The sequence below is a fragment of the Mobula birostris genome, chromosome 6 (genome assembly GCF_030028105.1).
Source record: "Mobula birostris isolate sMobBir1 chromosome 6, sMobBir1.hap1, whole genome shotgun sequence".
Lineage (NCBI taxonomy): Eukaryota > Metazoa > Chordata > Chondrichthyes > Myliobatiformes > Myliobatidae > Mobula > Mobula birostris.
In genome coordinates this window covers 132,332,972-132,346,734 of record NC_092375.1, presented here as the reverse complement: position 1 = coordinate 132,346,734, position 13,763 = coordinate 132,332,972, and the positions used below count along the sequence as shown (strand labels likewise).

Genomic DNA, 13,763 nt, shown 5'->3' with positions numbered 1-13,763 from the left:
AGCTTCTGGCTTAGCAGTGCATATTTTCATTAAAGCTTCAAGATGGTTTATGAAATATGAGACCACAGATTCTAATCTTCTGTTCTGTTTCACCCATATTTTAGCCCAAGTAGGTTTGCTAGCATTATAGTCCAAGAATACGAGGCAGGTTGAGGGCAAGGATTATTAGTAAGTGCCTCTGAAGGTGCCATTACCAATAGAAGTAACTATTGTTCACCCAGCTACTCGCCTGCATTGACCACCAATCATCTGACTTGCCTGGCATTATTTTCCTATAGGATCTGCTGCTGAACCATCCACAGAGCTCAATGGACTGGAGGTACCTCTCAGTCCTTGCGTCAGTAAATATCTCTTGTGCAGTGTTGTCATTGACAAAATCACTGACCTGACTGTGATTTGACAGTGGCCTGACGGAGACATTTCCTTGGCTTATGAGGTGCATCACCAGGCTTTACCCATCCTTCCCAAGACCCTTTGGCCCTGACATTGGGGTGGGTGTCACTGCTAATGGGGGGGGGGGAGTGAGAAAAGTAACCTCAGTTGGCAATGTGAGCATGATTATTAGAGTAGTGTGAATTGCAAGTGTATGTTTTCAAAGTCAAAGTACATTTATTATCAAAGTATGAATACAATATGCAACCTTGAGATTCACCTCCTTACAGGTAGCTACAAAGCAAAGAAACCCAATAGAAAGTTGAACACCCAATGTGACCCAAGGAAAAAAAGTGCAATAATAAAAGTAAGCAAATAATATTCAGAACTGAAATTCATGAAAGTGAGTCCACAACCAGAAAGCTAGTCATCAATGAACTAAGAGCCCGTTCGTTGCAGACCAAAGCCTCAGTTTAGCACAGAGACAAGTAAACTTCACAAAGCAGTGAGGTGAACACTGGCCTGTCCCTTGCCTCCGGCCCCAACACTCTGACCTGTTCAATCTGGTCCAGCGCTTAAATTGACCAGACAGGGGGTTGGTGATCCTCATTTGCGGACCCGGGCCCTGCTGCTTCAATATGCTCTTGAGCCTCAGACCCACTGCCTCAAGTTGGCTCAATACGACCTTTCCAATTAGATCTGGTGCTTAAGTCGGTCAAACCTCTGCTTGTCCCTCGCTCTCGGGCCTGGGCCATGCTACCACCATCCTGCACCTTCGAGATTTCACTGCCAAGTTATACAGACAGTTCAAAAGCTCAACTTCAATCGAGAAGTTGCAGACTATTGAATGCAGTAATTGTTTCCGATTAAAATGTGTGATTAATAAAGTAGTTAATAGTTGTTTTTGCTGCCAGCAAGTTGTCGCTGTGCTTCACCAGTACCATCTTAAACTGGTTTTCACTCCTCAATTTGATAAAGCCAGATTGATACTAATAGCAGTTAAAATACCTGACTTGTCCTGCAGCCGATATGCAGCCATCATCTTGCTGCACATGTAATCCTGTTACCACGTAATGTAAATCTGTTGTAGCTGTCACGGTCACATTGTTGAACAGTACTTCCATGCTGTTTGAGCTGGTTTAGGTATTTCTGACCCTGCCCATCCCTCTCTTGTCATATGCCTCTATTGGCAATATTTCAAATAATATGTCACTGCCTGTGCATTATAGGACCAGCCAAGTTTCCTTTTGCAAGGATGCAGGAAGTCCTGTACGTGAAGGAACCATTGGCAACCAAAGCCCGGGCAAGAATGGCACCTTCCAGTCAGTGGCAGGAAAATTTGAGCAGATGTTGTCAGATTTCACATACCCCAAATCAGCATTCAGGGATATCTAGAAACAAACTACCCATTCATATGCCTGCAACTTAAAGTGGATTTGAATACATCAAAGCAACTGAACGTGGACAAAGCCCTTTGTGAGCGTTGCAACTCAAACAATACTTGAATTTGCAATACTAACCTGTGATTATTTTTGTTAACAGCATAGTATAGCTGTGGTACATTTCCCAGCGAAGCGACCCTTTGGTCAGAGTCTGGTGTACATCTACGTCAATGGTCAGCAGAAACTCACTGCGCCTCTCAAATTTCCCACTATGAATGAGGTAATGTTCTTTTATCCAATAATTAGTCTGTTTTCCTTTTAGTTCTATAATTATTAACCCTAATGCATCCCAGTATTATACTTAAGAGAGTGTTTATGTAGGCTTTTCAATGCTTAGACCACTGAGAACTGAGGGGATTTCTCATGGTGACTGTCAAGAGTATACACTGAGCTGGAAGCTGTACAAGGTATGCAGTAGAGAGCAGGAAACAGGATTTAGAGGAACTACAATAACGCAAACAGTTTGACCAAAGTCAGAACAACAAGTCTGCTGAGAACAGGTTTTGCCACAGATATTCTATCATTATTGTTTATAAATTGTTGGCACGAGAGTGGTCACTTAATGTCCAGTAAGCCACGTTGGTCTATTCCTTGAGAGGTTACTTGTCAGCAGCTTGAATTTCTGATCCACAATAATAAAACTCCTAACTTAACCACACATCTAAATAGTAATGTTATATTTTGCATTATTTAAAATCTGTATCACTCAGATGGGAAAAAAAAAGCAATGTGGCACTTTTCCTGATCTGTTGTTATCCCATTATTCTTTAGAGCTAACACTTTTGTTCTAATTTAGGAAATATGGTAAATCTTTGGTAGATGTCATTGTTGAAAATACACCATCTCTATCACTGTAGCAGTCCCTTGATGTTCCACTAGTGTTGTCAGCTTCAAAAGAGAGGTCAAACAATTGGGATGTAATCAACTGAGTGGCTAACCCTAGTGCATCTAGAAATTAAGCAATACACACAAGATGCTGGAGGAACTCAGCAGACCAGGCAGCATCTGTGGAAAAGAGTAAACAATCGACATTTCAGGCTGAGACCCTTCAGCAGGACTGGAAAAAAAAGACGAGAAGTTAGAGCAAGAAGGTCGGGGTAGGGGAGGAAGAAGTACAAGGTGGTAGGTGAAACCAGGAGAAGGGGATTGGTGAAGTAAAGAGCTAGGAAACTGATGGGTGAAAGAGATAAAGGACTGGAGAAGGGGGTATCTGATAGGAGAGGACACAAGGCCATGGAAGAAAGAGAACAGGGAGGAGCGCCAGAGGGAGGTGATGGGCAGGTAAGGAGTTAAAGAGAGAGAGGAAAATGGGAATGGTGAAGGAGATGATGGGGGGAAATTACTGGAAGTTCAAGAAATCAATGTTTATGCCATCAGGTTGGAGGCTATCCAAACAAAACATAAGGTGTTGCTCCTTCAACCTGAGTGTGGCCTCAGCACGACAGTAGAGGAGGCCATGGGTTGGCACATCGGAGTGGAAATGGAAGTAGAATTGAAATGGGTGGCCACCAGGAGATTTCGCTTTTTCTGGCAGACAGAGCGTAGGTGCTCAGCGAAGTGGTCTCCCAATCTACACTAAGTCTCACTGATATACAGGAGACCACACTGGGAGTACCGAACACAGTATATGACCCCAACAGACTCACAAGTAAAGTGATTCCTCACCTGGAAGGACTGTTTGGGGCTCTGAATGGTAGTGAGAGAGAAGGTGTAGGGGCAAGTATGGTACTTATTCCATTTGCAAGAGTAAGTGCCAGGAGGGAGATTAGGGAAGATGGACGAATGGGCAAGGGAGTGGCGTAGGGAGCAATCCCTGTGGAAAGCAGTAAGTAGGGGGGAGGGAAAGATGTGTTTGGTGGTGGGATCCAGTTGGAAGTGGCAGAAGTTTCAGAGAGTTATGTGCTGGACATGGAGGCTGGTGGAGTGGTAGGTGAGGACAAGAGAGTCAGTTAGGGAGCGATCTCTGCAGAAAGTGGGAGGGGAGGGAAAGATGTGCTTGTGGTGGGATCCTGTTGGAGATGGCAACAGATGGAAATTAGAATTTTTTGAACTCTACATCATGAGGCTTGAATGTGGTTTTTGCAAGAAGTCTCCATATGGCAGCTGCTGTGCCGGTGATTGCAAGGAGGTTCAGTAATTTACTAAACAGTGAAACTACTATAGTTATTTATACTTATAGTCTTGTCCAGTTAAAGTCACACCTTTTATGCTTTCTCCTATTCATGTCAAATTGTGTTAGTGCTGAAACTTGTTAAATGTTTTCTCCCAAATTAAGCCTTTTACATCATGCTGTATTGGATCAGCTGGTCAACGGACCACTACGCCACCTCCATCACAAATCCCGGATCCTCCATTCTCATTGCCTATCCCTTCCGGACGGGCATCATTCAGCTCAATTCTTTCACCTCCAAACTGGAGCGGACTCCTGGGCAAACCAGAATCGGTGACGAAACTCATTTCAGCAGGAACTCAAGATAGTGAGTGGGGTTCCCCGACTTCACTGGAAGGTCAGCTTGGTTCTGTTCTAGTCTTCCACGATGCACTACAACCCTCTCAAGTGAAGGCTCTCTATTTTGCAGGTGAGCAACAGCTTTCCAGCTCATCCCAATATGTGGCCACCTCATTAGTATTGCATCTAGAGTTCCTTTTTGCAATTTTTGAGATGACCCTTTTCACTAAAATAAATTGAGTAACGAAGGACAATTTTCCCAATGTGCTTCTACCCCCTCTTTGAGAGAGCTGTTATCAATTAGCACCAGTTCCGTACTCTTTTCTTTTAGAAAGTTGCAGTTAAATTTGCTTCCACTTTCCTTTCAGGTACAAACAATTTACATTGTTAAAAAAAAACTTCCCCCTTCATTGCTATCCCCTGGTCTTTTTGTTAACTATCTTCAACCCACATCCTCTGGTTACTGACCCTTGTGTCAGTAGAAAATGACTCTCATTAAAGAATCTATCATAGTTTTGAATAATTCAATCTTGTAAGAAGATAAATCCAAGCTTCTCTGGGAGGTTCATGTCCTTTATCCTTGGTGTTATTTTATTGCATCTCTTTCACATCATCCCCAAAGCCAATCGCATCGTTCCAAGCGTGTTGAGTCCGGTATTATATTCAGGTATATGGCTGGAGTTGATCCAAAGTTCTATAACATTTTGCCCTAATTTACTTTCTAAGCTATGTATGTAAACCTAGGGTTCTATATACTGTCTTAGTACCATTTGGCATACCAGGTGATGTTTACTGATTCTCACTCTGAACTTGATTTGTGATATCTTTGTTTTCTGATCTTAAATTTAAGGCACATCACAATATGTCACTTGAATCATTACAGTAATAAATGCATATATCACTCCAGCCTTTGTGTTGATACTGACATCAATATGATGTAATATATTTGTTGGTCATGGCAACTGTATGAATGAACCTTGGCTTGATAATATTACATTGTACTTAAACTGATGGCAGCAGCTTTTCTCCCAAATATTGGATATAACTGAACAGATTAACAGTTGGCAACATGCGGAACTTTTAATGTTGACAGGCCCAAACTGCATTTCTCCATTGAAAACTCAGGAGTCGGATCTTACAGACCTCACAAGCAAGCTACTCCTTCATTACACACCAAAAGTAAGTAACATGTAAAATTTACGAGCCTATTCTTGGATCTTTAAAGTTCTTCTTTTACAGGTTTTATTTACCCACCATCTTTCTGTCTTGAAACCATTCCCCTTGTAGAAACTGGACATCTTAGGCGCTAAATTGACAAGATGCTTTGCATTATGGAAGGCTTCACCACTTGAAAAAAGGTTTTGAGTTGATGTCTGATTATAAGGAAGAATTGGGACATGCCTAGTCTAGGAGGTGTTGGTGTAGTTACTGCTGTTCCATCAAAGATAATTCATTGGGTTTCCAATTGGAGATGGAATTTGAAGATTCAGTCTTGGATTAATGGGTGCAAGTAGCCCTTTTCTACTTGCCCATGAGAGAGAGGTAGCAGATATCCTTGAATTGCTACTGTCCTACTTACAACAAATGGTGTCACAGGTCGACAAGATAGTAAAGAAAGCTTTTGGCCCACTAGTCTTCATCAGTCAAGGCAGTGAGCAGAGAAATTGGGCTGTTGTTTTGCAGTTGTATGAGATGTTGGTAAGGCCACACCTAGAATATTGTGTTCAGTTTTGATTACCTTTCTATAGGAAATATGCCATTAAACTGGAAAGAGTGCAGAGGATGTTGCCGGTACTCAATGGACTAAGTAATGGAGTAATGTGGAGCAAGTTAGGGCTTTTTTATTGGAGCTTAGGAGAATGAGGGGACATCCTATAGATGTGCATGAAATCATGAGGGACATAGAGAGGGTGAGTGCACACAATCTCTTCCCACGGTTTGGGAATCAAGAACTAGAGGGCATAGGTTTAAGGTGCAAAGAGAGATTTAATAGGAACTTGAGGGACAACTTTGTTATCCAGAGAGTGATCAGTCTATGAAGCGAGTTGACAGGGTAAGTGGTTGAAACAGGTACATTAACAACATTTAAAATGCATTTGGAATGTGCTTTGATTTTGGGGATTATAAATAATAGTGTATGAATAAGAAAGGTTGAGGGGTAGAAGGGTCAGGCACAGGCATTGGGACTAGCTTAGATGGGAATCTTGGTCAGCATGAACTAGTTTTGATGCTGAAAGACTGGATGACTCTAAATATATCTCTTTCAAAGCATAACATCCCATCAGGATGAATGATCTAACTGGAGAAATTAAGAATCAGTTAGGCCAAATGGAAAAGCTTGTAATATTTAGTAAAAATTTCTCAGCTCTGAACTCTCTATTTTTGGGACACTTTACTCAAGAAGGAAGTTTCAGTTCACTTGCTGAATATATTCAATATATTGAGGGAATCAAGAGAATGGGTAAGTGGGGTGAGGTAGAAATGGAATGACGGAGCAAGCACCATGGGTCAAATAGTCTAATCCTGTATCTAATACCTGCATAATACGGATAGACAGGAATAATGAAGGAGCAGCAATCTTTGTCCAAATTGGTATGGTGTGTCGTAGTACATATGTGTCATGTAGATATATTTACACGAGGCATAAAACTAAATATTCAGTTTCCTTGGATTGTAAAAGCTGTAAGATTATTTTGATGCATGATGTTCAAAATCCAAATGCTATTACTGTTGGATTTTCTGCATTTTTACAGGCATGCAAAAGTCCTATCTGCCTTGATTTGTCACCAAATCTCTTTCATGGGAGACTGACTGGGCATAAAGTTGTCAACTGGGATATTAAGGTATTTACATGAATGGAGCATTGATTTTAATTTTTCAGGAATTGTCACCAGAATAAGGATATTGTATTGAATAATTACACATTCCATAAATGCTTTATCTAAAGATTCCATTCATTTTGCATTTTAATTCTGGGGATTATAGATGCTCACTAGTGCATGGGAAATTCGGCATGGATTTGGTGATTACAGTAGAACTTGAATTACATTTTGAAGATTTTCCCGTACTAAAGGAACTAGATTTAACGCTGTTCGTGTAGGTGCAAGTGTGCTGCACTGCCAATGTAGATAATATATTGAAATTTGGATTCAAATTGAGTTTGCATTTTGAGTTTGAGTATAAAATCAATGTTACTCAGGGCATCAATAACAGTTCTTCATGTTCACTTCTTGCCAGGATATGATCAATTGCATCGGTGGTCTCAATGTCCTTTTCCCACTGCTGGAACAAATGAGCAATCTTAACATTCAGGGATGCCTGAAAACTGACCATGTGGCACCTGATTTAATGACGCCTGAAGCACCTTCCCCTTCTGAAGGTGACTGGGTAGTGGTCCCTTCAACAAGAGCTTCTGGTAAGACTTAACTATAATCACTTTGAACTTGTATTTTAATAGGATTAGTATTACAACTTGTCATGTGAAATGGATAAATGTGATTTTGCTACCTAGTGTAATTTTGGCTTCTGTATATCTATTTGTGGATACACTCAGTGGCCACTTTAAGTACACCTGTACACCTTGTTAATGCAAATATCTAATCAGCCAATCATGTAGCAGCAACTCAATTCCTAGAAGTATGCAGACATGGTCAAGAGGTTCACTTGTTGTTCAGAATAAGCACCGGAATGGGGAAGAAATGTGATCTAAGTGACTTTGACTATACAATAATTGTTGGTGCCAGATAAGTGGTTTGAGCATCTCAGAAACTGCTTTTCTCCTGGGATTTTCTGACACAACAGTCTAGCAGTTAGAGAAAATGGTGCAAAAAAAAAAAAAAAATCCAGTGAGCGGGTGTTGATGAGAGAGGTCAGAGGAGAATGGCCAGAATGGTTCAAGCTGACAGGAAGGCAATAACCACGTGTTGCAACAGTGATATGCAGGAGGGCATTCTGAACATAGAACTTAGAACAATCCAGCACAGGAACATGTCCTTTGGCCCACAATGTTATGCCAACCAGCTCAAAAGTAAATCAAAAAAAATCCCAAAACTAATTCTTCGTACAGTTGCAAGAGAAAGGTTGTGAATCCTTTGTAATTACCTGGTTTTCAGCATTAATTACTCATAAAATATGGTCTGATCTTCATCTAAGTCACAATAATAGACAAACATAATCTGCCTAAACTAATAACACACACACACACACACGATTATACTTTTCATGTCTTCATTGAACACATTGTTTAATCATTCATCATCCAGGCTGGAAAAGTATGTGAACTCTTGTGTTTAATGAGGGCTAGAACCTCCTTTAGCAGCAATAACCTCCACCAAACATTTCCTGTAGCTGTTGATCAGACTTGCACAATGGTGAGGTGGAATTTTAGACTATTCCTCCACACAAAACTGTTTCAGTTCTTCAATATTTCTGGGATACCTTGCATGAACAGCCCTCTTCAGGTCATGCCACAGCATCTCAGTTGGGTTCTGGTCTGGACTCTGACTTGGCCATTCCAAAACATGAATTTTCTTAATTTTTAAAACATTCTGTGTTCCTTGTGTTTCAGATCAATGTCTTGTTGCATCACCCAAAGTGAGACTCAACAGTCTATAGTTTCCAGGTTTTTCCCTTCTTAAATATAGATACAACATTAGCCACTTGCCTGTGCCTAGAGAAGACATAAAGATACTGGTCAAGGCCCCAACAATCTCTTCTTTTGCCTCCCTCAATAACCAGGGGTAAATTCCATCAGGTCTTGGGGACTTATCCACCTTAATACTCATTAGGAGACCCGACACTTCCTCCTTGACCTCTAAACGCCCTAACATATTTATACACTCAGCACTGATCTCCTGCTCTTCCATATCCTTTTTCTTGGTAAATACTGAAGCGAAGTACTCATTAAGTACCTCATTCACATTCTCCGCATCCAAGCAAGTGTTCCCCTCTTTATCTTTGAGTGGTCCGACCTTCTCACTAGTTATCCTCTTGCTCTTGATGTATATAAAGAATGCCTTGGGATTCACCTTAATCCTACTTGCCGAGGACTTTACATGACCCCTCTTGGCTTCATAATTCCCTTCTTCAATTCTTTTCTGGCTTTTTTATAGTCCTTATGTACTCCATTTGATCCTAACTTCTGAAATTTTACATACTTTTCCTTTTTCTTGACAAAATTCATCACCTCTCTGGACATCTCTTGTCTTTCTATCCCTGTCCTCCCTTCTAACAGGAACATAGCTTTCCTGTACTCTGTGCAATTGATCTTTAAACACCCTCCACATGTCTAATGTGGACGCCAGAAAAAAGGTTTTCTCAATTAAATCTTCTTAGTTTTTGCCTGATGCCCTCATAATTTGCCCTACTCCAATTTAAGACTCTCCCACAAGGACCATAGCCATCTTTATCTGTAGGTATCCTGAAAGTTAAGGACTAGTGGTCACTGTTCCCTAACTGTTCATCCACTGAAAGGTCAGTCACCTAGCCAGGCTCATTACCCAATACCAGGTCCAGTACAGCCCCTCCTCTCATTGGACCATCTACATATTGATTTAAGAAACTCTCCTGGATACACATAACAAATTCTGTCCCATCTAAACCTCTTGCACTAAGAAGGTCTAAGTTTATATTAGGGAAGTTGAAATCCCCTATGACAATAACCTTATCTGTTCCTCAATGGCTAATGGGGGGGGGGGTGTTCTTTAGTACAATCCCGTTAGTGTGATTGCACCCGTCCTGTTCTTGAATTCTACCGAAATGGACTCGGTGTCTGAACCCTCCATTATGTCTCCCCTGAGTGCGGCTGTGATATTGTCCCTGATTAGCAGTGCAACTCCCCCACCTCTTTTCCTCCTCCTCTGTATTTTATAAAACTTTGAAAACCTGTGTGTTGTCTATTCCTTCCCCCCTCACAACCAAGTCTCTGTAATGGCCACAACATCGTAGCTCCATGTACTGATCTATGCTTTAAGTTCATCACCTTTCCCCATAATACTCCTAACATTCAAATACACACACTTAAAACTATCGGACCCATCATACCTGTTATTTTGACTTTGCCTTTCAATACTTTCCCTGACAGCATCCTTCCTGTTTGATCCTTCACTTACTGACCTGGTGCTTCGGTTCCCAGCCCCCTGCAAAACTAGTTTAAACCCTCCAAAGTAGCTTTAGCAAACCTCCTGGCCAGGATGTTGGTTCCCCTCCAGTTCAGGTGCAACCCATCCCTCTTGTACAGGTCACCCATTCCCCAGAACAGGTTCCAGTGATCCAAGAACTTGAAACCTTGCCTGTGCTCCATCTGAGCCACTCATTCATCTGTGCTATCATCCTATTCCTACCTGTACTAGCCCATGGCACAGGGAGGTCCTTCAGCCTCTTCCCTAACTCTATATAGTCATTGCGTAGGATCTCTTCCCCTTTGTTTTGCCTATGTCATTGGTGCTAATATGCAACATGCCCTCTAGCTGTTCCCCTCCCCCAAGAATATCCTGCAGCCACTCTGATACATCCTGGACCCTAGCACGTGGAAGGCAACACACCATCTTGGTGTCTCTTTTGTGGCCAGAGAATCTCCTGTCTGTCCCCTGAATTATCAAGTCTGCCATCATCACCACACTGTCTGTCTTCACCCTTCTCTGCTAAACCTCAGAGCTAGCCACAATGCCACTAGCCTGGCTATTGCTGCTATGCTGTGATGAGTCATTTCCCCCAGCAGTATCCAAAGCCATATACTTGTTGCTGAGGGGAATGGGAATAGCCATAGGGCACTGACTTCTTAATCCCCTTGCTTCTCTTGGTGGTCACCCATCTACTGTCTGAAGCCTGTACTCTAGGTGTGACCATCTCTTCAAAAGTCTCATCTATAACATCTTCATCCTTCCCAGATGATCCTGAGTACATCCAACTTCAGCTCCCACTCCTTGACCCTGTCAGTCAGGAGCTGAAGTTTCGTGCACTTCCTGGAGATGTAGTCATCAGAGAAGCCATCAGATATCCTGAATTCTCATATCTGACAACAGGAGCATTCCATCCTGACTAACAATGGACTAAAAAAGACCTTTTTTAATGCATAACATGTTGAACCTTGAAGTGGATGGGCAACAGCAGGAGAAAACCACAAACGTACACCCAGTTGCCACTTTATTAGATACAGGAGGCACCTATTATGCTGGCCACTGATTGTAATTCTCACATCATCTTCTAATCACTCTATATTATATTTGATCAGTTGATTATTTTGTGTCATCAAAAATCGCCCTGTTCTGATTTCTAAAGAAAGATTTTTCTTTCATGTTATCTTGCTATTTTTTTCTTATATTGGCTATTCTACTTAGCCTTGATTCTATTGTAGTAATAATTTTCCATCAACATAGTCCCTTTTGATTAATGTCTTGAATAGGCACTGATTAAGGGAAGAATGTCTTTGACAAAGATTTCAAGCAAGAGAAAATCTGTAGATGCTGAAAATCCAAGCAACACACACAAAGTACCAGGGGAAACTCAGCAGGCCAGGCAGCATCTATGGAGAGGAATACAGTCGACGTTTTCAGGCCGTGACCCTTCATGAGTCCTGATGAAGGGTCTCAGCCTGAAACGTTGACTGCACTCTTTTCCATAGATGTTGCCTGGCCTGCTGAGTTCCCCCAGAATTTTGTATGTGTTGACAAAGGTTTATTAGTTTTTAAATATTCCAGATTCATTCTTGGAGAAATTTCAAATTCATAAAGGTGTTTTGTTGTTTGTTTAATGTCTGTCTATTCCACCTGCTTAGCTTGCTGCATAGATTGTAGGAGAACACATCTGGAATATAAATCAGTGTTCAAAAAGTGTGGTGTTTACAGCATTTTGATATATTTTGTTTAATACAAGGATACCAAAACGCTTTTCTAGTTCCAAGTCTAAAAGAACCCTCCTCACAAAATAATTGAAATATTATTTCTAATTATTAATTTGAAAATATAATTTACTCTTGAATTTGGAATTAATTTGCTGCTTATTCTGGCATTTTCCATGATTTTGAGGAAAGATATTTTAACAGTTGATTTCAAAGGAGTTCTTAATCATCTCCTGAAAATGCAGTTTGTTACAATTGCCTTCAGCAACCTCTAGGAGGGTTTGGTTTTACTTTGTTTATTCAGATTTTTTCCCTCCCACCAACCTCATTCCCCACTCTGACCTTTTACTTTTACTTACCTGCTTATTACTTCCCACTGGATCCCCTCCTCCTTCCCTTTCTCCTGTTATCTATCTCTTGTATCAGATTCCTTCTTTTCCAGCCCTCGACCTTTCCCACCCACCTAGCTTCATCTATCACCTTCCAGTCAGCCTCCTTTCCCTCTACCCCAATGTTTAATTCAGGCATCTCCTCCCTTCCCTCTCACACCTGACGAAGGACATCGGCCTGAAACATTGACTGTACCTCTTCCTAGAGATGCTGCTTGGCTTGCTGCGTTCACCAGCAACTTTGATGTGTGTTGCTTGAATTTCCAGCATCTGCAGATTTCCTGTTGTGTGTGTTGCTTTGGTTTCTCAACATTTGCAGATTTTCTCGCATTTGAGATAGCTAATTTTCTTTTCATCAATAAATGCTGATAAGTGTTAGGTGCAGGTGAGATAATAACACCAGCAGAATGGTATAACATTGTGGGTAATGGGAGTCACAAGACTGCCTGCCAATGTGACTTGTTTTCAGTTGACTGTAATTCAGTTCCCTAGCATTCTGTAAATAATTCATGAACAGTATCCTTAAGATGCAGAATTGTTTGTTTTTTGGTGATGTTGGATGATGGAAGAATGTGGATTTGGACCCTGGAGAAATCCCTGGCATTGGCAAATGAGTGTTGCGTTTCAGCAAAGGTTCCATGTAGGAAACTTGTCTTACAGTTATAAAATCCAGCATATAAACACAACCAATAGGCTTACTATATTGTTGTATTTCGTTGTCTCCCTGCCACTTGGCTGCTGTGCCCTTTGATACTTTCCTAGTTGGAGCAGTCACTTAAATCCCTACTTTTCTTAGACAGTGATTTCAGCAAAGGTTTGTGGTAAAGAATTTATTAATCTGGGTATCAATGTTCAAAAATTGGTCTTGTCATTATAATAAATGTATCCATTGCTGCTGTACATCCAGTATTTGTTGTATCCTTACCTTGAAAGAATCTAACCCGGTTTCTTAAATGTACTGATGATTATTCCAGTTTAGTTTTTTGTAACTACAGTCTCACACTGCTAGTGATATATAACTGAAGCAACACACATCAAATTTGCTGGTGAACGCAGCAGGCCAGGCAGCATCTCTAGGAAGAGGTATAGTTGATGTTTCGGGCCGAGACCCTTCATCAGAACTAACTGAAAGAAGAGCTAGTAAGAGATTTGAAAGTGGGAGGGGGAGGGGGAGATGGCGGACAGAGCGTAGGTGTACAGCAAAACGATCTCCCAATCTGCGTCGAGTCTTGCCAATATATAGAAGGCCACATCGGGAGCACCGGACGCAGTAT

The 13,763-nt window shown here is 41.3% G+C and overlaps 1 protein-coding gene across 4 annotated transcripts in view; it reads left to right on the top strand.

Moving 5' to 3' along the window:
- nbeal1 (neurobeachin-like 1) overlaps positions 1 to 13,763 on the top strand; it is a 273,495-nt gene that overhangs the window by 133,236 nt on the left and 126,496 nt on the right. For all 4 annotated transcript variants that reach the window (XM_072261344.1, XM_072261343.1, XM_072261342.1 and 1 more), the window contains 5 exons: positions 1,915 to 2,034; positions 4,090 to 4,393; positions 5,357 to 5,442; positions 7,017 to 7,106; positions 7,501 to 7,678. In XM_072261344.1, the coding sequence (XP_072117445.1) occupies positions 1,915 to 2,034; positions 4,090 to 4,393; positions 5,357 to 5,442; positions 7,017 to 7,106; positions 7,501 to 7,678 (778 nt within the window). The remainder of the gene's footprint in view (positions 1 to 1,914; positions 2,035 to 4,089; positions 4,394 to 5,356; positions 5,443 to 7,016; positions 7,107 to 7,500; positions 7,679 to 13,763) is intronic.